Source organism: Anneissia japonica, unplaced genomic scaffold (assembly GCF_011630105.1).
Source record: "Anneissia japonica isolate Jap-2015-1 unplaced genomic scaffold, ASM1163010v1 scaffold1606_len605190_cov180, whole genome shotgun sequence".
Lineage (NCBI taxonomy): Eukaryota > Metazoa > Echinodermata > Crinoidea > Comatulida > Comatulidae > Anneissia > Anneissia japonica.
The window spans coordinates 484,522-512,209 of NW_022749369.1; the positions used below are offsets into that span (position 1 = coordinate 484,522).

The 27,688-nt window shown below is 33.6% G+C and overlaps 4 protein-coding genes across 6 annotated transcripts in view; 1 reads left to right on the forward strand and 3 right to left on the reverse strand.

Annotated features, from left to right (window-relative positions):
- Window positions 1-624: 624 nt before the first annotated feature.
- On the reverse strand, window positions 625-5,196 carry LOC117121089 (ubiquitin-related modifier 1-like). 2 transcript variants are annotated; one of them, XM_033266190.1, is made up of 5 exons: window positions 5,061-5,196; window positions 4,189-4,259; window positions 1,930-2,011; window positions 1,531-1,579; window positions 625-1,394 (listed from the first exon to the last, which is right to left on the reverse strand). In XM_033266190.1, the coding sequence occupies exons 1-5, from the start codon at window positions 5,099-5,101 to the stop codon at window positions 1,326-1,328; spliced, it is 312 nt and encodes a 103-aa protein (XP_033122081.1). In that variant the 5' UTR covers window positions 5,102-5,196; the 3' UTR covers window positions 625-1,325. The 2 variants fall into 2 exon arrangements, with proteins under 2 accessions (XP_033122081.1, XP_033122082.1); XM_033266191.1 differs by lacking the exon at window positions 1,930-2,011 and adding an exon at window positions 3,395-3,476.
- Window positions 5,197-5,502: 306 nt separating this feature from the next.
- LOC117121055 (kinesin-associated protein 3-like) lies at window positions 5,503-19,010 on the reverse strand. Its single transcript, XM_033266147.1, has 17 exons — window positions 18,831-19,010; window positions 18,036-18,167; window positions 17,558-17,712; window positions 17,357-17,421; window positions 16,846-16,987; window positions 16,244-16,468; window positions 15,483-15,572; window positions 15,136-15,314; window positions 14,509-14,671; window positions 13,803-13,903; window positions 13,431-13,652; window positions 11,169-11,460; window positions 10,872-10,970; window positions 10,098-10,183; window positions 8,888-9,068; window positions 8,404-8,521; window positions 5,503-6,871 (listed from the first exon to the last, which is right to left on the reverse strand). The coding sequence occupies exons 1-17, from the start codon at window positions 18,860-18,862 to the stop codon at window positions 6,688-6,690; spliced, it is 2,466 nt and encodes an 821-aa protein (XP_033122038.1). The 5' UTR covers window positions 18,863-19,010; the 3' UTR covers window positions 5,503-6,687.
- A 7-nt stretch (window positions 19,011-19,017) lies between these two features.
- Window positions 19,018-22,490, forward strand: LOC117121056 (N-terminal Xaa-Pro-Lys N-methyltransferase 1-like). 2 transcript variants are annotated; one of them, XM_033266149.1, is made up of 2 exons: window positions 19,018-19,323; window positions 20,702-22,490. In XM_033266149.1, exons 1-2 carry the CDS (start codon window positions 19,156-19,158, stop codon window positions 21,212-21,214), a joined length of 681 nt encoding a protein of 226 aa, XP_033122040.1. In that variant the 5' UTR covers window positions 19,018-19,155; the 3' UTR covers window positions 21,215-22,490. The 2 variants fall into 2 exon arrangements, with proteins under 2 accessions (XP_033122040.1, XP_033122039.1); XM_033266148.1 differs by lacking the exon at window positions 19,018-19,323 and adding an exon at window positions 19,848-20,111.
- Window positions 22,491-25,157: 2,667 nt separating this feature from the next.
- The window catches only part of LOC117121066 (60S ribosomal protein L35-like), a 3,870-nt gene continuing 1,339 nt past the window's right edge, over window positions 25,158-27,688 (reverse strand). Inside the window, exons 2-3 of the mRNA XM_033266160.1 lie at window positions 26,540-26,676; window positions 25,158-25,451 (exon numbers count right to left, since the gene is read on the reverse strand). Coding sequence (XP_033122051.1) covers window positions 25,220-25,451; window positions 26,540-26,676 — 369 coding nt within the window. The 3' untranslated portion in view covers window positions 25,158-25,219. The remainder of the gene's footprint in view (window positions 25,452-26,539; window positions 26,677-27,688) is intronic.

Sequence of the window (27,688 nt, forward strand, 5' to 3'; positions counted from 1 at the left end):
AGCAGGCCTACACTTGCTCTTCTTCAGCAGCAGTAATAAGTAGGACAAGGTGAAAAAACCTGTGTGACTACTAAACCAAGAACCATCTTTCAGACAGTAAACTTCTACTGGAACTAAATTTGGTGTTGTTCATTTCCCATTTTTATTAGTTTATATTTAATCTAAACTGCGCATATATAACATTTTAAAAAAGCACTGTGCTGCAACACCAGCCCAAACTGATATAAACCGTATTTTATTGATTCCATCAATTTTGTGTTTTCAAGAAGTCCTACGTAAATTAGACTAGTAGTTTATTTTTAAATGTACTGTAGTATGGGTAATGAGGTTGAACCTAGCGCACATTCTATACTATTCATTTGTTTTGTTAATATGCAATCTTTATTTTTTTTCACAGCATTTGCATCATATCTTGAATCAATGTCAAAAGAAAACAAAATGTAATTTAAAGAAGTGAGGATATGCTCATAGTGTCATACGTTTGTACTTTAGTCAAGCGAAATATTAGCAGCAAGCACTTTCCAGATTGTTTTTCTCAATTTCCATATACTGTATCCAAGATAATATAAAGTATATGTGTATATATATCATATACACACTATTATATACAAACATAACCATGGCTATAAATACGGTATCACATTTAATCAAAAACAGGTTCAGAGTTTCATTTTAAAAGTATATTTAATAAATTAACTATATTTCAACAGTTTACTTGATTCTGAAATGCCATCATAATATAGAAAAAAAAAAATTGTTGTATATATCAGTTCTATACAAGTATTTGTCATAAGGTGTTTTCAGGGGAGTTGTAGTGTAGTTTCGTTATAAAGACTTCACTTTCAAACTCCTGGGCTCTGAAGAAAATCCAGCAAGAATAACATTTCCTTGGTCGCGTCGAATTACCCCGTTGTATAACTCCACAGCTTAGCCAAAACAGTTCTTCCAAAGCAGAAAAGTCGAATGTGAGCATCAAGACTAGTATAAATCTTCCTTTAGACTGACCACGCATGTGCAAAATCCTACTGTCTGCCACTGCTTGGTGAACTTACTGCATATTGAAATACAAGTGTGAACAGCAGTATGGTTTGTGCAAGTTAAAGTCGCAGAGCATTATTTTGTTCCATCCTGGCTGTTTAAACACTATCAAAACCTTACATCACAAGTAATCCGAAGTTTAACCATTATGATGATTATCCCCATCTTACAAAAACTTTACAACTTAGTTATGAGAATGGTCAGTGTTGCTCTCTCTCTCTCTCTCTCCCTCTCATGGATATCCTTATGATAACATTTCATTACATTTCTAGTTACATGATTTCATGTTATCCTCCATGTAATGTTGATATGAAAACTATTGTGTCATTTTCTTGAATTTCATAGTTTAATTCACCCTAAAGGAAAAAAGTTAACATAATCTAATTTAATATAAGATATGTATTTAAATGATAAAACATATTTTTTTAATATAAAATGTATTTACTTACATATAAACAATAAAATAAAATAAAATATAGATAAAGCACTTACCATCAGTTCCCAGTCTGCATCATTGATCAATACTAGAATACCAGGTCGTCTGACCAAAAAAAAAAAAGCAGAAGAGAACTGGAAATTATTGAAACTTCCCCAGCATACTTTAATACAGTATAGCATGATTACCAAATATTAACAACTAAACTAAACTAAATTTGGAAAGGTGATTGTCATGCAGTCTAGAAACAAGTTTGTAATTAATATATGTATTATATGTCAGCTGTGTTTTGTCAGTGAATATATAAAATACTACTAGAGAGCACATACTGCTCTATGGTAATTCAGGCCATTGTACAGTATCTAAATACACATAGCAATGTGGAAATCAAATTGGAAATGATAATATTTCATGGAGAATCTGAATACGTCTCCAATTTCAATGTTATAACATACATAGATTCTCCATGAATAAACAGTTCTGGACGCTCCTTCAATAAGTTTTCTTTTATCCACTTAAGCAGGTTTTTGATTGTCCCTACAATAAATGAAAAATAGCAAATGTTAATTTTCTGGTTAAATAATTATAGGAAATTTAGAAAGCTCATACAAATTTATATCAACCTTCACTTAAGTGGCGTCTTATACTTAAAACCCACTTTGTGTTTTCCCCTCAATCTATCATTATTATAAACAGTTCCCCTCCCAGAAAAGCTGCTATTTGGAGTAGGTGAAAGAGAACATTAAACAATACTGTAAAAGGAAACATTTTATTTTGACAGGGATGGCGCCAGCAGGGGGGAGGGCGTGTGGCCAGGGCCTCCATCGGGGAGAGCTGGCCCCCCCCCCCGTCATGAAAAAAAACCACAGTTCGTAGAAAAAAATTTATATGTATTTTTTACATATTAGTACACCCCAAAACTGATTAAACAGGCCTTTGAAACCCCTAAATTGTCATATTTTTTCGCTCAAGAGATTTTGAGTGACGCCTGACCACGCCCACTTTTTTTCGTCGGGGACATCAGCCTTTGACCGCCAGTCGGGAAAATCCTTGTGCCACCACTGCATTTTGATTGTAAACGTGTTCCAAATTCAGGAGTGTGTCCAAAAAAACAAATCGAAGCTGGGTCTAAGGAGGGGCTGATTCAAGAGATGGGCTTTTGGAATCTAAACAAATGTTAATTTATTAATATTATGGAAATCAGTGGGAGTCACCACATTCTCCATTCCTTCTCCTCATATCTGCAACCACATGTTATACAATCATTGGTTATATAGACTTACATGTCTCATCTTCTTTTTTCAACTTTACATCATGTTTCTTCACTTTATCAAAAAGTAACTCGGCTCCACCACTGCAAATAAGGTAAAATCAAGACATTTTGTTGTCTTTTTTGTGTTTCAGCAGTGTTTGTTTGGCCTATAAATATGTTCTGTTTTTTGTTTATATTATTATTATTTAATCCCTCATCATTTGATGTCACCCTCCTGGCATCATTGATGGTCTTTTGCACTGAGATTCAGCCTCGTCTTGTAGTCTACTGATATACCGTAAAGCCTTGAAAACCAGCCCTGGGATTCATCTTTTTTTAAGAGGATGGTCTTCTTGTCGAGACTGGCCTGTTTTCCGGATGGGTTCTTTTCGAGATACTTTTGCAAACTAAAGAGAGGGGAATCTTTTCAAATTGAATGCTGTAGTAAATTTTTCAATTGCTACTTATACGACATTATTCAATCAACTATGGAATTCGAAATTCTGTTCAATATTTTTAAAATACTACTAGAGAGCACATACTGCTCTATGGTAATTCAGGCCATTGTACAGTATCTAAATACACATAGCAATGTGAAAATCAAATTGGAAATGATAATATTTCATGGAGAATCTGAATACTTCTCCAATTTCAATGTAATAACATACATAGATTCTCCATGAATAAACAGTTCTGGACGCTCCTTCAATAAGTTTTCTTTTATCCACTTAAGCAGGTTTTTGATTGTCCCTACAATAAATGAAAAATAGCAAATGTTAATTTTTTGGTTAAATAATTATAGGAAATTTAGAAAGCTCATACAAATTTATATCAACCTTCGCTTAAGTGGCGTCTTATATTTAAAACCCACTTTGTGTTTTCCCCTCAATCTATCATTAATTATAAACAGTTCCCCTCCCAGAGAAGCTGCTTATTTAGAGTAGGTATTTCAAGGTGAACATTAAACAATACTGTAAAAGGAAGCATTTTATTTTGACAGGGATGGCGCCAGCAGGGGGGAGGGCGTGTGGCCAGGGCCTTCATCGGGGAGAGCTGGCCCCCCCTGTCATGGAAAAAAACCACAGTTCGTAGAAAAAATTTGATTAAACAGGCCTTTGAAACCCCTAAATTGTCATATTTTTTCGCTCAAGAGATTTTGAGTGACGCCTGACCACGCCCACTTTTTTTCGTCGGGGACATCAGCCTTTGACCCCCTGTCGGGAAAATCCTCGTGCCACCACTGCATTTTGATTGTAAACGTGTTCCAAATTCAGGAGTGTGTCCAAAAAAACAAAACAAAGCTGGGTCTAAGGAGGGGCTGATTCAAGAGATGGGCTTTTGGAATCTAAACAAATGTTAATTTATTAATATTATGGAAATCAGTGGGAGTCACCACATTCTCCATTCCTTCTCCTCATATCTGCAACCACATGTTATACAATCATTGGTTATATAGACTTACATGTCTCATCTTCTTTTTTCAACTTTACATCATGTTTCTTCACTTTATCAAAAAGTAACTCGGCTCCACCACTGCAAATAAGGTAAAATCAAGACATTTTGTTGTCTTTTCTGTGTGTTAGCAGTGTTTGTTTGGCCTATAAATATGTTCTGTTTTTTGTTTATATTATTATTATTTAATCCCTCATCATTTGATGTCACCCTCCTGGCATCATTGATGGTCTTTTGCACTGAGATTCAGCCTCGTCTGGTAGTCTACTGATATACCGTAAAGCGGATGGTCTTCTTGTCGAGACTGGCCTGTTTTCGGGATGGGTTCTTTTCGAGATACTTTTGCAAACTAAAGAGCGGGGAATCTTTTCAAATTGAATGCTGTAGTAAATTTTTCAATTGCTACTTATACGACATTATTCAATCAACTATGGAATTCGAAATTCTGTTCAATATTTTTAAAATTTTATCCATGCTAGGCCTAGGCCCTTTGTACAATAAAATAATATTGGTACCGGTACTTACACGCCAACATAATTAATAATCAAAGATAACGTCAGTCTGAGATAAGCCCATGGGGCTCCTATTCGAGGTTTTACGGTTATAGTACTGGCTTAGGCCTATCTAGGTAGGTAGTACTGGAAATACTAAGCTTCTTATCTTAGGCTAGGTCTAGGTAAGTAAGCCGGCCAACGAATGGGAAGGGTGGTGGTAGGCCCCACTCACTAGTTCAGCCTGCGTGTGACTTCTTCTGTGGTCGGGCTTAGGTATTTCATATCATTGCAGTAATGACTTTGCAGATAGAAACTCAATCTCTAGCCCTCCTACGTCATAATCAATGTCATTTTAACAATAATCATTCTAAAAAGGACCGTCAAATACCTGAATTCTAGAGTGACATTTAACTCACAGGGGGCAGCCATGTTTTACATTAGCAAACTATAGAGGGGGCTGCGGTTCAGGAGCACAACAGAGCCGTAGACCGTACATACGGTTCTGGGAGCACCATCATTTCGGTTTCACACGATATAAGGAAAACACCGAATTCTTGATATCTTCAGTTGAAATCATAACAATGTATGCCAATCGTTATTTAATCGATCAAAAAAAATCTACCATTCACTTTAGATCTGTAAACCAACCATTCAATCAACCATGCAATTACTAGTTTTTCAACTGCAAACATCGAAATCGTCATTCATTATCATCATCGTCACCATAATTGTGATAATCATCGTCATAATCATCATCATCATCATTCCTCATCTGGCGCACATTTGTCAAGTCAAGACATTACCGTTACACAGTAGAACAGAAGACGTAATAAGCTTTGATTGCACGCTTTATTCAAGATGACAAATATATGGCAGGAAACACTGATCATTATAAATACTTAGCAGAATTTATTATACATTTGGCTAATTACTCCCCATTTACGCTATAAATAAAGATATTAAATTTTAAACATATACTGTAATTATTTAACTGTATCAGAAAACTTTGCCAATAGTATGAAAATCAAATTAAAATTCAGATAATATTACTCAAGGTTTAAATAACACTTCATTCATTTGGTCACTGTTTAATATACAGTACTTTTTACATGTTAAAACTTGTAGTTTCAATCTGCAAATATCACCCAATCGAAATATTTGCGTCAACTTGTCAAGGACCAACTAATCATAGCATTTGACTCATCTACTTTTACTGCTACTAGAAAAAAAGTACATAAATATTTTCAGAATATAAAAATTACCAACAACAATTTCTCAAGATGACCAAATAAAGATCGCAAACATTGAGAATCATTGCCTCTCACTGAATTGTTTTTCTCTATTGCCACATACAATTTTCAAGTGGGTAGTGGACATATAAAATACTGGTCTGCATCAGCGTTGTCCTAACAAGTAATGGAGCGATACTTGCCAACATGAACAATAAGTAATGATCATTATTTTTATCTTAACATCACATGTAATGGAGTTGTAGCTTGATGGTTAAAAGATGCTTGCCTTCCAATCTCAGGGTCCTGGGTTCAAATCCTGTGACAGCACAGATTTTTTTCTCTTACAACTAAAAAACATCTTAACTCCCTAAGCCTAGCAATGATACTTCACTGATAAAGCATCACATTATTTCATTTAAGAGGGCCCAAAATATCAGCCGACCTTCTAGGATATGCTGGAAGGGTAACCCTTTGTAAAATATGGTTTTAAAAAAATCATACTTTGAAGTGACAATCTTAAGCGCTTATGTAATATTTTAGGGTGAGCTCACATTTAATCATACCTTGAAAATACAAACATCCTGTGATCTGATACCTTGACAGTGATGCAGTGAGTACCCTCATTTATGTAGACCCTGATTCATGCATTTGGGCGCCCATGGCATTATATGCAAATAAATGAACTGATATCTGCTAACTATTAAAACTGATTGAATAATATAAACATGAGACTATGAATACCATCTATTTTTGATCGTAATCTGTTATTCCTCAACTTTGAAATCAGAAATTATAACTTTGCCTGTAATCTCCGAAACTGTCATGAGCATCGTTGTCATAATTGTAGGACTCTCTCAACGGCCTACCGTACTCGTCCAAAGGGTGTCCGTACTGGTCCACAACTTGTCTGTCAATGATATAAGCCCCAGCAGCACGTCCCTGGTTGTCAAGTTCTTGTTGGCTGTACCTACGTGAAACGATTTCTAACTTGTCAAGTTTCCCATATTTCCAAGAGGAGAAGAGGAGTCTTGACAAAATTATTAAAAACACTGGAAATGTTGACAGTCACATTAAGGGAACATGTGCCTTTTTTCCTTCCTGGATCTACCATTGATACCCAACTACACCGACTCCCAATAATAAAGGAATGCTTTAGTGTAGCTATTAAATACATAAATATAACTTTTAACTTACCCTCAACATTTTACAAAAAGAGCTGTTCCACAATGAATATATTAGCATGATATGGTAATTCTCACTTACATGATTATCAATGACTTATCAGAATATTTAACTATAAATCATCACTAATTGCACATTAAGTTCACCAAAAGAATGTTTTACACTATACTACAACACTTATCTGGTTGAAGTGGTGACTAGTTTGTACATAAAATGTCCTATAATTACAAACTTCTATAACATACAATTACAACTTTTATTACAAGCAATATGAAGCGATAAGTGTTGCAACTACATTATTGTAACTGATATTAGAACAATAACAAAAACGAACTCTTAAAGTTATTAAAAAATGTGAAAAAGATAGTTCACAAACCAGGATTAATGAATGATAAACAATCCACTTTCAGGAATTTGTAAGAGATTCAAACTAATTAAGAAATAGAGTGATGATCAGTAACATTTCCAAGATGTGCAGAAAGGTGAGTAACAGTGCCACCCAGTTGAAAATAAAGAGGAAGGAGATATCACGGTTGTCCATAACTTAGAACCACACAATTTGATTTAAAAAAAAACAAAGGCAAACAGTATGCTCAATTATTTATCAATAATTAAGTGTTGCCACCCAAGTAATTGCAACCAGAGGACATGCCACGGATAACCACTCTAGTAATGTGTGCAAACATGTGACTTCTATATGATTCAATAGCATACAGTGCTCCTTCATTACGTGAATCCTAAAAAAAGATCTTATATCGCACAGCATGTACTAAACCAATAAAACAAATGGAAAACAAATTAATTTTTTAAACAAATCAAATTTGATGAGTTGCTATTTCATAGTTACAAGTTAGACAACTTAAAAAACAATGTTGAAATACAACTTTTTTTTTTATAGAGTTGGTTATATTAGAAAATCACAAATCTTCATAATTTAATTTGTAAGTAATTCTCAGTTGAGAGAATTTATTAAGAGAACAATAGGAGAACCTAACTCTAACAGCAAGAAAATGGGTGCGATCCACAGTAAATATATCTTGATATGTGCTACCATGGTGAGATGATGAATGTGTTCACATGGTGTGAGACAACGTAACTGTTGCCATAGTGAGAAAGAAGTGCAGCCAGGTTGATGCAACACAGTGTTGCCATGGTGAAACAACTTTACTGTGTGATGAAAAAGGTACTGTTTGCACTGCTGTACCAGCAATGCTAACACAGGTCTTGAAGTGTCTTTGTTAAAAAGATATTAAGGATGAATTAGTTGAAAATAGCAGCATGAAAAAGATGCAGGAACTCGAGTTGACTGTGTCTCACCTTCCAAACATGGAGGTTCCTGGTGGGCCTAGATATTCACCATTCTGCATGGGTACACCATAGTCCTCCAAGTAATCTGGCGTAACAGCGCCATCATACATTTCACCTTCATCATAACCTGGACAAAAAAATGTAGATGTTTCAAGCAAAACAAGAAGAACCACCAACACTATATGGTGCTTTTTTGTTGAGGGGAGGGGGAGGCTAATGAATCATTTTCTAAACAACAAGCAATTCCATACAAATGTCAATTATAATTAGTTAACTATATCAGAAAAAAAGTTGATTAGATAACATATTTCAGATATGACATATCCAGTGTCCTAAATGACCTCCACTCAATTATGATGTTTCATGAATTAATAAGATGTGTAAAAGAGACAGCCGTAAAGCCTTGAAAACCAGCCCTGGGATTCATCTTTTTTTAAGAGGATGGTCTTCTTGTCGAGACTGGCCTGTTTTCCGGTCCACCACATGTACTAACCATAGAATAGATCAGGCCGATCCAATATGTCAGATTCTTGAATGTAGGGACTATAGCTCTCATCTCCATACATCAACCCATCATCATCCAGTTGATGGCTCTCTACCATCTCCAACCACTGAGAGTTATGCCATCGGAACTTCTCCAGCTTTATTTTCTTTGCACACTCCTCATCAAATTCCTACGGAAGGAAGAATAAGAGAAAATAGATGGATGATTCCATTATTTTCAATGCTTTCTTCAAAACATGGCGAGTTGAGTATTCATTCAAAATGGTATATTTATTCAAAATTCAAATTAAGACATAAAACATAGCAGCCAAAAGGCTGAATTGCGAATTATGTTAACAATTAAAACCATTAAAAAAATCAAACAGCAAAGATAAAAAAACAAGTACATCAAAAAAGAGAAAAATATTGCATAAGGATCGATATTCTATCCAATTCGTCATTATTATTATTATTGTTATTATTATTACTATTAATTTATTTAGTTATGAATACTAATATAAAAAAGATCAAAAAACATCTTAACAAGTAGTTAAGATGTAGCCGAGGGGTAAGGCAGGCGCTATTTGAAGCCACTCCTCGTCCAGGGTTTGATTGGTAGAACCAATTCTTCTCAGATAAGGACTTAAAATAGAGGTTTAGTGTATACATCTGCCTCTTGTGCAAACCCATTGCATCTTTCGGAAAAGTAGCAAGTAACCCTGATGCTATGGTTCATGTCAGCCCCTGTTGTTGTGGAAAGATGTGAACACGTAGCTACTAGAAGCGCCTCGTAATGGCTGCTAGGTGATGCTGTGTGTTAGTGGTTATTCTTTACTTTTTATAGGAAAACTATAAAAAAATGTGTTTAAAGAAATCTTTGCAGGTGAGCTACATAAAAGAAAACTTAAATAAAATGCAATAATTATAAATAATTGTCATAAATGCAACAATTACACTATATAATCAAACAATTTAATCTGGTTTCAAAATCGTGTTATGTAATAGTTATTCTTTATTTTTTTGTTTATTCAACAATTACATAATTATATATAATTGTGATACAATTATCTAAAATACCATTACTAAATGGAAATAATAACATTGATAAGATCTTTATTTCTATATTCTCCTTAACATTATTTGGAAATGTTCCATTATTTTGAGTACATAATAAAACCTGTATTCATAAAAATTGTGGGTAAATGAAAATTAATACTCACACAAATGATGTCTAATGTATTATCACAGACCTTCCTTATCTCCACATTCTTATCATGCATCAAATCTATTAAGTAATCAGGAGCCTCTGAGACCAGTTGTAAGGAATACAAACTTACTTGGTAGGTTTTTTATGTTATAAACTTAAAGCCCTGACAAGACTATGTGATATGCCCAAATATGGTCATTATAACATCATTCATGACCATATATAGGCACATCATGTCTATATATGGGCATACATTTTTTTTTTCAAAAAAATTGATAGTCTGGACAGATCTTTTGAAATGTAAATCTAATTTGATATTTTGATTCATATTCTAGAATATCAAGACAAATTTTTTAAACATTCAGTTGAAACAATTATTGGTTCATTTATAAAGGAATATACAAGTTATCTACTTGTACTGTTTCAGAAAAGGAACTTTGAGACTACATTGTTAAAAATATTTGGTATGAGCTTTTACTGGCAGCTGATGCCAACTTCATCATGTTTTCACATTTCAATGAGATGCAGATAAAAAAAAGTTTTCAATGATTCACTACCGACTATTAGTATTACAATAAAAATTATGGAGTTCTAGTCAATTACATAGTCTACATACAGCAAAACTATATTTATGCATCAATGAAATTAGAAAAAAATGTTCTTGTCTAATTAACATACTTAAATATACAATGTAAGCAATGCAAACACTAATTGTTAATATTTAGGGGTTTTGTACTCAACAATGAGATACTAATTGTTTACAAAATTAATCTATAGAAAAGGATACGAGTTTCCCTAATGATAACCTGACGTGTTGCTTCATGAAAGACCATCTGATAAAACACATAAACTATTTGACAAACTATCTCATCATCTTCTTGCTTAGCTAAAATAAGAATAAAGAAGAATAAATGGTAAAATAAATATCTGTCAATGACAATTATAAAAATGGCACATTCCAATAAAATGGCAGATCTGAAGATAGAACAAGATTATATTACATTATATAATATAATATACAGTATATAATATATATTACACTTACAAAGTCATTTAAGGGGTGGGTCCCAGGAGTTGTGCTTACCATTAAGCAGGTCAATCAAACACTGAATAATTCCTGATTTCGCTAACACAGCTGCACAAGAATCATCAGTAGCCACTGTACCAACCAACATCACCACTTCAAGAACCAGATCATCCTCTGCAGCTCCCGGTTGCAGGCGTTCTTTAATCCACGGGACCAGTTGGTATTCTCTAACAATGAGCTCGTAGTCAAGATCAGGGATGGTGAGGTTGGCCAGGATCCCAAGTGCCTCTAATACCAGATCTTCATCTTCTGACTGTCGTATTACTTCAGCTATATTACTAATAAATTCCTGAAGTTGAAGAAAAACAAAATAATTTGGGAGTTGTAGCTCTCCAGGGCTGAAAATTAACCTCAAAACCATAGTGGCCAGCAGGGCCAGTAAGGAAAAAATGATACTGGCCCTTCCAAGGTTATACTGGTCCTATTTTTTTTTACGGTCCGAAATATAATTTTACGAAAAAAACAAAATCAATAAAACCAGCAAGATGACATTGGTGTAATAATTGTTTTTAGCCAATTGAATCTGTCTTTAACCAAAATCATTAGTCCGAGAAAAAATTCATTGTATTACTATTCATGATCGACACAAGAGTTTTAAAAATGTGATTTTAGACCACACAGAGATTGGCAATCAAAATAACATTATTTGATAGCAAATTATTATTTTTAGCACACAACGAGGTACAGTACTTCAAAAGTTTTCTAAATATAACACAAAAGTTGAAAAAATTACAAAGGCCTAGGCATAGTTTAGAACGATATCGGGGTGGGGAGGAGATCGTGGAGCACTGAGAAAAGCCTACTTTTGGGAGTTAGTGGAACAATTAGTGTCTCCAGAAAATCTGTATTTTATGCATTTTCAGCATAATTATGTATCAGGACATAAAGGATTATTCAAAATTGGCTTGGGTCTGATCGTCTGGAAAATAGGCCCCAATTTTTCATTGCAATGACCAAGGACTTACGATCTGGACCTACTGTAGCCTAGGCCTAGCCTTGGCAGATTAAACTGCTACTTCTAGGCCTAGGTGCCTACTGCCGTCACTCTGCTCTAGTACCTACACCGTGTAACAGAGCAACCCACATGGTGCATTCTTAAAATATTACATGCATTACTTAAATGTATTTTACATATCAGGCGAGAACACGAAATCATTGATTAAATAATTATGAATGACATTTCTACCACCATCGCATGCATAGACCTTGATCCTAGGCATAAGCATAGGTAGTCCTCCATGGATAAACAAGCGCAGAAGTCGTTATGTACCCGACAGTCGGCTGCCTTTAGGTATACTTTGCGCCCAAAGGGTACACTTCCAGCTAGCCGGCTGTCGTGAATATAGTTCCTTCGTGTAATCATCATACATGAGGTGATTCACCTTCATAATAGTCGTCGTCATACAGGCACTGCCCTGCATCCACCGCGTTAAAATAACGAATAACAAAATTCGAAGCACACAATGACGTTTGCAGCTAGACTACCAATACAACAACACAAATAAACTTTGCATGGCTATGATGGATTGGCAAAAAATGGAGCTCGGGCGAAAAAAAAACGATGTATTTTAGCAAGTATTTGAAACTTTTAAATGATTTTAAGCCTTCTCCAAAATGGCTAAAAGTAGTTGGTTATTTTTTCACCACTCCAAAATAGTAAGGGTCGCCAAACGGGGCGATACCCAAAACATTTGTTATCGCCCAATGCCAAAAAAGGTCGCCACTGGCGACCGCTAATTTCTAGCCCTGGCTCTCAAGGTAAATCACTGTTACTATCATCATGATTCTTATTTAGTTAATGATACTTTATCTTGTTTAATTCTGATCCAACAGTACCTCACTAAGCACAGGATAATCATCAATATTACCATCGGCATCATCAGCATAATTGATAACGTCAACACTGTAATCATCACCATCAATATTATCAATATCACCATTACCATCAATATTACCATCACCATCATTGATAACATTAAAATTGTGATCGTCAACATCACCATTATCATCAATATTACCATCAGCATCATCAATAACCTCAACAATGTAATCATCAACATCACTGTTATTATCAATATTACCATCAACATCATCAATCTTCTAATCATCATCATTATCTACATCATGATTATCAACATAACCATCACCATCAACAGTAGTACCATCAGCCTCATCGATAAAATCAACATGATAATCATTGACAACATTATCAACATCGAGATTATCAACATCCATTATCATCAACAACAACATCCTTACTATAAAAGAAGTCTTGGTTGGGCCATCATGCTGTGATATGTTCCGTATCATCTTCAACAGAAGGGGGTCACGTGTATTCAATGCCCTTCGCATCAACAAACGCAAACCATTGCCTTCGCAGATTATCTGTGAATTTCGCTTGTTACATGCCAAGTTGATGCACAGCGCCACCAATTCAGGATCAATACGGTCACCAGGGCTTGACAAAACTAACTTCATCACCTGATGAGTAGAAACAGATGAAAATAAAGTCATAAAAAGCATATTACATCAAATAATAGCTTGTTGATGATGATGATGATGCTGTTGATGATGATATTGATGATGATGATAATGATGATCTGATTCTGTTACTGCTTGGAATTTACCTACCTTGGGAATACAGTCCGTGTATGTAAACATTGACTTGGCTTTGTCATCCATACTGATGTGATATAGCAGACACAGAACTATCAAACTATGATTCTCATTATCTGTAAAAGGAAGACAATTTTAGTAATGAGAGGAAAAGAACTTAAATCAATAGGGCGAGAAAGAAACAGTTATATATTTTACAAATAATTAATGTTTATGCGTGCAATGGGAAGAACATTTTCACAAGTTGAAAGACTGACTGTTCTATTCAATGTGGCGGAGCCAAGTTGAATGGATCAATCAATCTTTCAACAAATGAAAATATTTTTTCCATTGCACGAACAAAAAAACATTCATTAATTGTTTTATAACACACCTAAAATAGATCCTTGTCATTAGATATTTTATGAAAAAAAATCTACCTTTTTCTTTGAATGGAATAGTCCAGCATCTTTTTAACCAATGAAAAGAATGTATTATGTTTGAGCTTGCAATGGAGGAAAACAGATGGAATGAAAATGTTTGGATGGAAGTAAAATGCACAGTGGAACTAAATTTCTATGAAGAGTGATGAAATAGGGTAAATAACCAATCTCACATGATACAAAATCCTTGACCTCTGACATAGTCACGTACCCTTGAAACTCTGAGATGGCTAATTCTAGTAGTATTTAGTGGGATGGTGTTTCAATCAAAGGTTACTTCTAAATGCATTTACACTCACCAAGAATTGCCACAAACTTTGGCAGTAGACCAAGTTTAATCATCTGACTCCTCATCTCCGAGTCGAAGGAAAGGTTCAGAAGAAGGCGGAGTGTTATGTTAAGCAGATCCTCATGTTCACATGGGATAATGCCGGCTAACTTCTCCATGATGTGTTTCTCTCGCTAAGAAAAAAAAAACAGTATATTTACAATGCATATTCTGATACACAAAGTGCATTTTTTGTAAATGTTTTGTATAAAATGCCAAAAAATTATTATTTTTGAGCATTATTTTTACAAAAATTAATGATATAAATTTAGACATATATTTAGATACTAGATCACTTATTCGTTTACATGATTTCAGTTATTAGTGAGCATGCACTCCGACCTCATACAAATTAAGTAAACACGTAAACTCTATTAACATAACCACCATTTACAATAATTGTTGGTAATAATGAATTAAAGCACAATGTAACTTCTCAATTAAGTACCAATATTCATTTTTTATGTTTATTTTTATTTAAAGTCTCATTTAACAGAGGGTAGCCCACCATTTACAGAATGGTTTAATGCTAATTTATTCATGATAAATCCTATGTGCACTACTGTATTAATTAGTGTGTCTTTATTCTATATCTTACCATTTCTTCCTTGTTTTCTACGTAGATGCTCAGTTTCTTAAGGAAAGAGACAACAAGGATAAGGAGTTCCATATTGTCACGGTCCAATGTTTGTATCAACATACCCAGTATACCTTTGTTTTTCATCTTCATTTCAACTTTTGTATCTTCGGCCAAATTCAAAAGCAGGTAAAATGATACTGAAATATTTATAAAGAGATTTAACATTTATTTAAACTTATTCAAAATGTAACAGCTATACATCAATTATTTAAAATTTATACAATGAATATTATTACAAAGTAAACTAAATCATATTTTTGATGAATCGCTTAAATACATGACTACCAAGCATTTAGAAATTTTACCTCTCAACAGCTGCTCCTGTTTCTTTAGCAGACTTTGGTATTTCCTGTAACTCTTTTCATAGTCCTTCTTTAGTTGTGAATTCTCTTCACCTTTTTACATAGTTAAAGAAACTATTTCAATGCAGTCTACAATGAATTGATTTTTAGAAAATGTGCCAAATGTGCTGAGCACATAATTCATGAATAAAAGAAGCATTTGATTGGATGACAAAAACATGAATGAATTATTGATTCAAAAAGTCACATCAACTGAATTACCAATTTTCTATAAAGTGGGAAACACCACTCCAAATATAATGGAATAAACATTTTCATGCATCCTGCATAAAGTTAAGTATTTATCTATTAAAGTTGCACTCATTTTAACAAAAAAGGTCAGCCAGAACTGGCTTATGAGGGACTAAATATTAAAACAAACAGTAAAGAGAGTCACAAATATTATAGCTACATATCCTCATTCACTATGTCAGATATTATTTGAGCATATTCTACAAATTTACTATAGACTTATATGATACCAGTCTTTTTCTTCGTAGATACTACAGTAACCTGGACAGGCCGACTATTGCCAATTCCTTATTATAAGGCGGGAACACCACTAAAAAATGAATGGAAAAGAAAGCCTTAGCCTTCTGCAAAAACTACCTACACATTGGTAAGGGAAACAATTATTGTTTTCAAGATTTTGTGCAAGAATATTCTTTAAAAAATTTTTAACAAATTCCTAAAACAGACTATAACAATTTTTCACTAAAGGATACCAGCTTTTTTCTTTTTTGTAAGTTCCTCAACCCAGACATCATGCCTCTTCAGTTCATGCTCAATGATCATCATAACAAGAGCTCCCACTTTGAAATGAGACACAACAGAATGAAACTGGGAGAAACTTGAGAAACAGAAGAAAATGTAGATAATATTTGTGGCCAGCTCGACACTCCGTTTCCAGTCCTCTCGTAACACACGTGCAAGAGCACCAAGAACGGTTTCTAAATGAAGATAAATAAAAGCGGATATCATGCAAACTGAAAAATATACTTTAAGTACTGCATGGTAAAAATAAATCAGTTTGTGCATCCTTTAAGACCATACTACATACCTATAAATTACAACCACCATCATTGTCATTATCATTATCATCATCACCACCATCTCTATTTAAGGCTTGGGGAAATTATGTATTTTGATATGTTTTTGTGAATAAATAGTGTATTTCTTTCCTGTTGGAAACCATATTGTTCTATACAATTGATTGAATTTCTTTAGGTTTACGTATAAAACGATGGCGTTGATTGCTATGCTAGACTGATAAGGTTGAGGGCAGTAGAGTAAATGCTGTGACAAGGTACAATAACATGTCTCTTACCATTCTGGAGTAGTTCTTCTAAGTTGTCTGGATTCCTTGCAATCTGCAGTATCAAAGCTGTGCCTTTCACTTTCTCTGGAATGTCTTCATATAACAGCTCAATGTAATCTTCTATTTCAGTAATGTTGGCTGCCTCATCCAGCTATAAACATTCCAATTATAATGAATTCATTATTGTTTAAAAAAAAGGGGGAGGGGAGACCGTAATGACATTATTGGCAATGATGATGATGGTTATGATAATGATGATGACAAAGATTTCTGGAATGGGATTCCAATGAAGTTTACTGATGAAGATATTTATTATAAAAAAATATGTTAACGATGATGAGGATGGCAATGATGAAAATGATATTGTAGTATTTCAAAATTATATTTAGTTTTATTTAAATCAATTGATTGGTATTTCACATTGTTAGACGATAACAATGAAATTGATGATAATTATGAAGAAACAGAGGATTGTGATGATTATCAACTTTGTTACAATGTGATAACATATATAGTTTACCTCGGTTCCTTCATACGGTGGTGGGTCTTTCAACTTCCCAGTCAGTTCACCTTTTTTACCTGAACCTAAAAGATAAAATAATTCATACCATCATTAAATTACCATTATAAATATACGATTATAGAATTCATAGATTTTTATTAAATTATCAGCCATTAAGAAAACAGAGATGAAATCAAATAATTGACACATTGGACTTACCTTGTTTGATTTGGGATTCCTTTCGGTTTTGTAGATAATACAATAGTTGTTCTACCTCTGGCAATTTAGATGGATGAATGAGTTTGCATTTTTCAACTACTTCTCGTGACAATGCTGCAATATTTGTACTAGAGTTTAAACTTCGCACACGGATTCTGAAACATAGATAACAATGGATAACATTTCTAAAGCCTTATAGTTTACATTAAGTTATTGTTGTAATTAAAAATTAGCTTTCAACTGAAAATCAAAATTCAATGGCTAAGATGTGCCATAATAAACTCAAGAAAAAAACATACAGTAATGTGTAAACAATCAACAAACTGTGGAGATTTTATAACAAAAAAAAGGCAATGTTATATCTTTAAAAATATCCACCAGAAACTTAATCGCAAGATTTTACAATCAATCAATCTGATAAATGTATTAATACTTTCAAATGAAGTATTATAACTTTAAGACCATTCTTCTTCCTTACATTTTCTGACATTCCTTTCTCTCTCCAAGCATTTCATCGCCAAGTTCTCCAAGGATAGTTGCTTCAAGTTCATAGTTCACCACCAGTGCTTTTTCTGTCGGATGTACGTCAATACTTCCCCCTTTGACCTTTCTGGAAGAACAGATTAAAATCAGAAAAATGTCATTTACAGCATGGTTCTTAAGATTAAGAATCTTGTTTGATAGGCCTTGACATATTAATCCATGAACAAACAATATATCTAAACACTGGAGTAAATGCTGTAGATTGTACATACTTTCCTAGTGATTTTCTACGCAAATTTGGTACTAGTTTTTAAAGTATCCCCCAATCAATTAAAATACTACACAGTATGGCAACCATCCAAATTTTGTTTTATCTCTTTTCCCCAACACAGAAGTTACGATTCTGCAAATACTGTATATTACTAACTAAACTAGGCCTGGCCTACTACTAAACTCTACTAGGCTAAATTACTACTTACTATTACTAGCTTTATTATTAACATTAAAGGCCTACTATATAATACTACTTCTAATAAGCCTAGCCCTAGGCTCTAGCCTAAGATACATAGATAGGCCAAGGCCTAGGGCTAATCTAGCTAGGCTAGGCCTAGAGTCAGAGAGGCTAGCTAGCTAGGGCTATATGCACACACCAAGCTATCTAGGCCTACCTCCTAATAAAGGCCAGAGAAGGCCTACTAGCCTAGCTAGGTAGGCCCAGGAAGTTGGTGGTAGGCCCTAGGCCTAGACTAGCTATTTAGTTATATTAAATCGCATTGTTTGTGATACGTACCGTTTCAGGTAACGTGCGTCTTCAACCTGCATTTTTAATGCTTTTATAACCGCTATTACATACTTATGAACACTAAAAATGTCATCTGTTTTGGTTGTGATTCATTTTGAAAACGCTGAAAATGGAATGTCAAAAAAGAGGTCATCAAACATGGATTCTCCGCGACAATCGACAACACTACAGAGGGCGCTGTTTGTATTGGATTTTGTTTGGTTGTTTTTAGCGGCGGTGTAAGGCTACATGTGCAAGTTAAATTTCTAGAGGCAGGCTACTTCAATTTAACCCTAATTTTCCTTTTTAAATTTATTTCCATCCGTTTCAAAACATGGCAGATGATGCTAGAGATGCCATGACCAAGAAAGCATTCTATTCCGATGCCAAAAATTACTGGGAAAAAGTCCCAGCTACCGTAGACGGGATGCTTGGCGGATACGGCTCTATCTCGAGTACAGACATCGTTGGGTCTCAGCAGTTTCTGAAATCCTTCATGCATGTAAGGTTTGGTTTGGTAAAGTTGATATGACAACTTAGTTATAAAGGTGATTTAGATACATTTATGAAATGTATGTTTTTTATGCAGTGTACTTAGGTATGGTTATAATTAATAGAACTCCACTTTCATGTCTTGGCCTAAAAAATGTCCAAAGTTGTAATTAATTTTTTTGTAAGAATTAAAAAAAAAAAATGGAATTCGAAAAGGCATGTTCATCAATACTCATGCATTAAAGTCAGTATAATGGACTGTACATTTGTCTTATCAATTCATATATTTTCTAGGTTTTTTTTAAAGCCGGGCATACACACCCAAACGAATGTCGGCCTATGGTCAGATCAGAGCGGTCAAGGGTCAAAAGTTTCCAATTTAGCAAGAGGGCGCCATCCATGCCTTATTACAGAATTTGCACGCGTAAATCCCGGAGAACGCTATCTTGTGTTTATAAGATCTTTGGCGACAATCGACAACACTACAGAGGGCGCTGTTTGTATTGGATTTTGTTTGGTTGTTTTTAGCGGCGATGTAAGGCTACATGTGCAAGTTAAATTTCTAGAGGCAGGCTACTTCAATTTAACCCTAATTTTCCTTTTTAAATTTATTTCCATCCGTTTCAAAACATGGCAGATGATGCTAGAGATGCCATGACCAAGAAAGCATTCTATTCCGATGCCAAAAATTACTGGGAAAAAGTCCCAGCTACCGTAGACGGGATGCTTGGCGGATACGGCTCTATCTCGAGTACAGACATCGTTGGGTCTCAGCAGTTTCTGAAATCCTTCATGCATGTAAGGTTTGGTTTGGTAAAGTTGATATGACAACTTAGTTATAAAGGTGATTTAGATACATTTATGAAATGTATGTTTTTTATGCAGTGTACTTAGGTATGGTTATAATTAATAGAACTCCACTTTCATGTCTTGGCCTAAAAAATGTCCAAAGTTGTAATTAATTTTTTTGTAAGAATTAAAAAAAAAAAATGGAATTCGAAAAGGCATGTTCATCAATACTCATGCATTAAAGTCAGTATAATGGACTGTACATTTGTCTTATCAATTCATATATTTTCTAGGTTTTTTTTAAAGCCGGGCATACACACCCAAACGAATGTCGGCCGATGCGTTTCTACTGTATGGAGAACACAATGCGATGTGGCGCACACAACTTATCGTTCATAATGATGATAGACTGTCACATTGTTAGTACTTATCAAAGTAGATAATCAGCTGACGGTTGTACAATGTAATGTGTGCTCCACATAAGTAGGTTGATAGCATGAGTAGAAACATTGATTTGATTCCATTATATAGTTTCAATCCATGATCTGAATTTTCTACAAACAAAAATTTTAATTTATAATTTTAAAAATTTATTGCAGGCACCATGGGCAGAACGAATCCAGAACAGGAAGGCTCTTGATTGTGGTGCTGGTATTGGCAGGGTATCAAAACACCTTCTTCTACCCCTTTTCCAGTCGGTGGATCTACTTGAACAAGAGAAAGCATTTTTGGATGAAGCTAAAACTTACTTAGCTGATAAAGCTGAGCGTATTGGAGACTACATCAACAAGGGACTCCAAGATTTCATGCCACCTCCGAAAATGTATGATCTCATTTGGTGTCAATGGGTTTTAGGTCACCTCTCTGATGACCACCTGGTTTCATTTTTCAAGAGGTGCAAAGAAGGCCTAGCAGACAGTGGATTGATTTGCATTAAGGAAAACATTGCTAAAAAAGGTGTGATATTTGATGATCAAGATAGCAGTGTGACACGTTCTTACAAAGAATACCTAAAGGTTTTTAACGCTGCTGGTTTGAAAGTTGTTAAGGAGCACACACAGACAAATTTCCCCCTAGAAATCTACACAGTTAAGATCATTGCACTGAGATGATTGGTGTTTTATTTTTTATACATTTTATGCAATTTTTAAACTTGTGGCTATGGCCTCTGGTAGGCATCAGTTGCAGCAATGCACTTTGTTTAAACTTTACAGTACAATCATTAACTGATGGTATTGGAAATTTGTGAGATTATTTAGTCTTGTGTAAAGCAGACTCGAAAAGGCTTAAAAGTGATCAGTGCTTTTTGTCTCATGTGAGGCTGCTGAGAGAGTACCTACTGTAATGCAGGTGTTTCCAGGATTTGAACCCATAACCTGATATTGGAAAGGTGAACACCTTAACCACCATTCCACAGCTTCACTTCATTAACCATCATGACCTTGCTTTACATTTCTCTTTTCCCCCCAAACATTTAGAATCAGTACTGTCTTTGTATCATGGATTTCCATGGCTGTATCCAGGATTCCAAATGAGAGGGGGGTGGGGGGCTGGCGGAGGTGTTAAATAATGGGGTATGGTGTCGCCTACTCAAACTTCACTAACTAAATAATGCTTTAACTATATAACTGGTTAAAACGTAAATATTGAAGACTCCCTTTTAATCTTGTTTTTGCATATGCTATATTTTAATATTAGGTTATTTTTAACATTTATGAAGGGTATAATTATTCTTTATTTGTTAATAAATACTGAATACTGAATATAAATACTGAATGCTGTATCATCTTATACAATGATACACTGAAGCAGAGAGCCTACTCTGCAAATTTCCACTCTAGCATTCCAACCCGATTTTCATATGTATTCTGTTATGTTTTACTGTACTTTTGTAGTGGCAAATCCTCAATGATTTTTTTTTAAGATTCATGTTTGTGTAAAATCCTTATGTTGATGTCATATTTTGAAATGATAAATAGGAATTGAAAAATCCTTGTTATGATAAAAAATCCTAAAAGTATGGTGCTACAATATTTCTTCCAGATTTGGAATTCAGAAGTAGTAAATAACAACAAATATTTGACCTTACACTATATAGGAAAAACATTTTTCCTTACACAAATTTGTATATGATGATTTTAGCAAGATAATGAGAGTTGTCGAAAAGAGGCAATCAATTGGCTAATTGATATGGTTTATTGGTCGATCAGATTAAGTACTGTTGTGCCATTGAATTACGTGATGTATTGAAGGAGACGTTAATGATCAGACAAGACTTTTTTATACATTGTTTATCAAACCACCCAACCACCAATAATGCTGACTTCAAATAAAAATAACATTTTATTTTTGACCAGTTAGTGCACCCTCTGTTATGAAAAATGGAAATTTTAGAAAAAAAATTTTTTTTATTTATTTTTTATTATGCCCTTCACTCCCCTGAAATCTCCAAAAATAAGATATATATATTTCTTCCATAATTATATAAACTTAAAGCATATATATTATCAATCTCTTTACTACACTGTTTACATTCATCAATAAAATTTTTATTTTTTATTATGCCCTTCACTCCCCTGAAATCTCCAAAAATAAGATATATATATTTCTTCCATAAAGATGTGTATAAGAGACAGCATTTATGAAGGGTATAATTATTCTTTATTTGTTAATAAATACTGAATACTGAATATAAATACTGAATGCTGTATCATCTTATACAATGATACACTGAAGCAGAGAGCCTACTCTGCAAATTTCCACTCTAGCATTCCAACCCGATTTTCATATGTATTCTGTTATGTTTTACTGTACTTTTGTAGTTGGCAAATCCTCAATGATTTTTTTTTTAAGATTCATGTTTGTGTAAAATCCTTATGTTGATGTCATATTTTGAAATGATAAATAGGAATTGAAAAATCCTTGTTATGATAAAAAATCCAAAAATATGGTGCTACAATATTTCTTCCAGATTTGGAATTCAGAAGTAGTAAATAACAACAAATATTTGACCTTACACTATATAGGAAAAACATTTTTCCTTACACAAATTTGTATATGATGATTTTAGCAAGATAATGAGAGTTGTCGAAAAGAGGCAATCAATTGGCTAATTGATATGGTTTATTGGTCGATCAGATTAAGTACTGTTGTGCCATTGAATTACGTGATGTATTGAAGGAGACGTTAATGATCAGACAAGACTTTTTTATACATTGTTTATCAAACCACCCAACCACCAATAATGCTGACTTCAAATAAAAATAACATTTTATTTTTGACCAGTTAGTGCACCCTCTGTTATGAAAAATGGAAGTTTTAGAAAAAAAAATATTTTTATTTATTTTTTATTATGCCCTTCACTCCCCTGAAATCTCCAAAAATAAGATATATATATTTCTTCCATAATTATATAAACTTAAAGCATATATATTATCAATCTCTTTACTACACTGTTTACATTCATCAATAAAATTTTTATTTTATTTTGTCCTCCGCCTTCCTGTATACAAGTTTGCTAAACAAGGTATTAACAAGTCTCGCCTTAGTGAGTGTGTAACGTCTTATTGAGTGATTGGCCAGTACAATTCATTTTTGTCCTCAGGTGGTAAACGATGTCAACGTTGTATCATATTAGGTTACACTATACGACTTGGGTCATTATTTTAATAGTTTGACATTTTACGTTTTATTAAAGTATGTGTGTAGTTTTCTGAGGTATACTTTGTAGAAATGATTACCTCATATTTTATAATTCTGACCTACCTGTAAACAATGAAGATTTTTAAATATTTTGTTTGAAAAAATGTTATTCTTCTAAAAAACTTTATACTGTACTGTTGTATGTGAATACATTTTCATGACATTCATTATTTATGAAATTATATTTTAAGTAGTTTTATGAGTAAACTAGCAATTTTAAGAAATAAAAATAATATTGAAAAAGTATTGTCTTGTTTATGTTGATTTTTTCTTGTTTGAAGCCCACTTTTAATCACTCTTGTTTATCTTTGGTATAAAAATGTGCAATATGCACTACCATGCCAAATAATCATAAAAAATCCATTTTGTAACCATGAATCTATTGATTGTAACTGCAAACCTCATTAATTACCTAAATATTAATTCTGTGTCACTTTAAGTACTGTAGTAACATCTAACTCAGAATGCAATACTCCTAATGATTGAATTTATTGTTACTGCTTTTTATTCCAGTTTTCTGGGTACATATATATATATATATATATAAAATATATATATATATATATATATATATGATGCAGGGATGTAGTTGTGGAGGTTGGTGGGGCCACCTAGCCTTGAAGTTTTCCACCCAGTCTAAAGCTAATTTCATGGTCCTCCACCTACTCTTATTAACCCACTTTTCCATCCAAATCCACTCTATATTATTTATTTACCAAAGGTATCACCCACTCTTGGTTTTCTACAGCTACGACTCTAATGATATTTTTTATTACAATTGACTTCATTTCTCTGGAATGATTGTTTTTGTACATGTATTTTATAGCTTCATGCAACTGTATCAAGTTCAAAATGAGATATTGATCGACAAGCAGTAAATGTACTCATTTATCTTGGGTGGATATAAACACAAAAAAAAAATCTATAAATATGATTTGTAGCAAGATAACACTTTTGCAGTAATATCTTATAAAGCACATTGAAGCCTCTCATACACTTCACATTACAGTACAGTATACAGAAATATATATGCAACTTTATATATAAATTTTAAAACTTTTAAGGGGTATCAATTATTTTCATAATTTTTACAAGAGTACAAAACTTACTCTTTTCTATGAAGCCCTCCCCCTGAAGAATGATGTACACAATAAAATTATGATTTTGTGACTATTTAAGATCATCTTTTTATAATTTAACCATAAGACTACATAATTATGGTTACACTGTCAACCCCTTCCCTATAAAGTGTATGTTTGTACTTTTGTGAAAATTATGGTCCCTAAAGCTTTATCCATCAGTGACGACCATACAAGTAACACAAAAAAAAAAAATGAGCACAAAGTCAAAACATCTTTTCTAAATGTTTAATGCACTGATATCATCAATACTATCTTACAAAGAGAGGTTTGAGCTTAAGCTTTGAGGGCATATTTCCTTTGCGGATACAACCGTTCCTTTCTTATTTGTTTTCTTGTTTTTCTTGCCAACTCGCTCTTAGTAAGTGCACGACGGATAGCACGCGTCTTCTTGGGGCGAAGATCCAAGGGCTTGTATTTTTTGCCCTTGTAAAATTTGCGAAGATTTTCCTTTTGTGATTGATTGTACACTGTCAAGCATCTTGCAATACTTTTTCTTACAACACGACTGCAAAAAAAAAAAGAAAAATAAGGCTATACATACATACATACATAATCGTTCTATATGGGGCTTGCCCTCCAAAAACCAGCGTTGTAATTGTTAAACTGAGTAATTAGCATCAGAATGTGACAGTGCATACTTATACTCATGACTTTGGCAATAGTAAATCGATTCCAGTAAATGACTCTTTTTAAAGCTTATAATACTGAGAATATGAATACAGCATATTAAATAGTCAATTTTCATGTTTTTGTCACTGATGCTGTTTTTGGCATGGCAAGGCCCATATATATTAAACATAGAAAGTGCTAAAATGAACAACAGACACACAATCCAAGTCACTGAAACTTGAACAAGGCAGGACAATAATAGGGATGAGTTGAGTTTCAGCATTGACTTAAGATGGTATTCATTTTCCCTTGCTTTAATTTCTTCTGCTTCCAGTATCAATAAGCTTTGTGTTGCTTGACTCCATCTATGTTCATCAAAACTAATGAACAAAGGAAGCATGTTTCTCAATCAGCTTTTTCTCATTTGAAAAAGGAAAGCCTATAAATTAAACCTAAAAAAAAAAAATCAAATTTTGTATACACTGTTGCTGATAAATTACGAAATTGTGATTTGTTAAACAAATGCACACAGACCATAATGCAAATCCAAACATTAACTAACACATCATACTCTTATAATGCTAAAAATAAATGTATGCCATATGAAATTGTCAAATTCAATAAACACAAACTCAAAATAGTACAGTGCAATAAAATCTATTAAATTTAGAAATAAATTACAGCTAAAAAGATCACCAGTTGAAGAAGGCGAACATGACAAATTAAAATCAAATCTTAAAATTTATAACAAAATCCTAATAATATAATAAGATATAATAATATAATGGTATGACAAATTAAAATCAAATCTTAAAATTTATAACAAAATCCTAATAATATAATAAGATATAATAATATAATGGTATAATATGAGTTGTGTTTAAAATTTATAACAAAATCCTAATAATATAATAAGATACAGTATAATAATATAATGGTATAATATGAGTTGTGTTTAAAATATAAAGATGACATGCATCTTACATTTTGGAAAGTTTGTTGGCCTGACCACCGGTCACCTTGGCAACTCTGAGCTGAGCAAGTTCTTGTCTCAACTTGTTGAGCTGTTCCTCAAGCTCCTCCCTTTTCTTTCCCCGCAATTCATGGGCTTTGATCTTAGCCTGAAAAAAAAACAAACAATATTCAGGAAGATTAGGTTAGTTTTTGATTTGTGCAACAACCTAACCTAATAACAGATTCACTCATCTATGAGTTTTCTGCTCAACATAAATTTGGGCCAAACTGCGTCCTAGAAATCCAGACGATAATGAGAGTAATGTATTGTTATTGCATGCGCAAATGAGTTTGAGTTTCTTTATTTAGTAAACAAGGTCAAAAAATAGTATACAACAAACATACAAATCTAAAGTTTATATATAGGCCTACAGGCTATGCGGCGTCATTACACTTTTCTTGGTTCTACTACAGTACCGTCGTCGTCATGCAATCAAAAGTTCCCGGACCCTACTGATTTTTTAATATAGTCTATTGCCAGGCAGACCACACTAGGCCTAGAGGTCCGGTCCTACTAAATACCACACGGAACCACTCGCGACCACACGGGACCACTCGCGACCACACGGGTGCAAAAATGATAAAAATATTACCACACGAGAGTAGAAAACTACTTAATAATCAATAGAAACCAACTTTTAGTACGGTAATTATCCAAAATATGGTAAAAATGATTTTTTTTTTTTACAGGTTTTTCCGCCGTGCTTCGGAAGGTAATGCGTTGACATTGAGGTTCTGTAACGCATTCACGTCTCCAGAAACGCGTTCAACCTTGACCTCTACAACATTCACTACGTACAGTACGTTACATTTCATCCTGCATGTATGCCTATTGTATGTATAGGCCTATTATTCTACAATAACTGTATTTATTACTGTATCTGCTTTGTATTTTTTATACGTATGTGTTTTTGACTCTTATTATTTTAATTTTAGTTTTTTTTTATTTGTATTGATCCTGTAGTTATGTTATGCTTTAGCCCAGAGACAAATCTAGTTAACTTCTTATGAATAATGTTTTTAAAGATGGTATTTTGAGATGTTTTCTATGAAAATAAATAAATAAATGGCAGTAGTACCGCTTTTTGTGTTTCAATGTTAGTAATGGATATAAATGGT

Coding starts and splice junctions, on each gene's coding strand:
- LOC117121089 (XM_033266190.1), bottom strand. CDS start 5,101: ATGGCTGCCCCCTGTGAGTTAAATGTCACTCTAGAATTCAG. Junction 1,580..1,929: donor TTTATTCATGGAGAATCTAT/GTATGTTATAAC, acceptor TTTTTTGGTCAG/ACGACCTGGTATTCTAGTAT. Junction 1,395..1,530: donor ATGCAGACTGGGAACTGATG/GTAAGTGCTTTA, acceptor TTTTTCCTTTAG/GGTGAATTAAACTATGAAAT.
- LOC117121056 (XM_033266149.1), top strand. CDS start 19,156: ATGGCAGATGATGCTAGAGATGCCATGACCAAGAAAGCATTCTATTCC. Junction 19,324..20,701: donor TTCTGAAATCCTTCATGCAT/GTAAGGTTTGGT, acceptor AATTTATTGCAG/GCACCATGGGCAGAACGAAT.
- LOC117121055 (XM_033266147.1), bottom strand. CDS start 18,862: ATGCAGGTTGAAGACGCACGTTACCTGAAACG. Junction 8,522..8,887: donor TCGGCCTGATCTATTCTATG/GTTAGTACATGT, acceptor TTTTTTGTCCAG/GTTATGATGAAGGTGAAATG. Junction 6,872..8,403: donor GGAACCTCCATGTTTGGAAG/GTGAGACACAGT, acceptor CGTTTCACGTAG/GTACAGCCAACAAGAACTTG.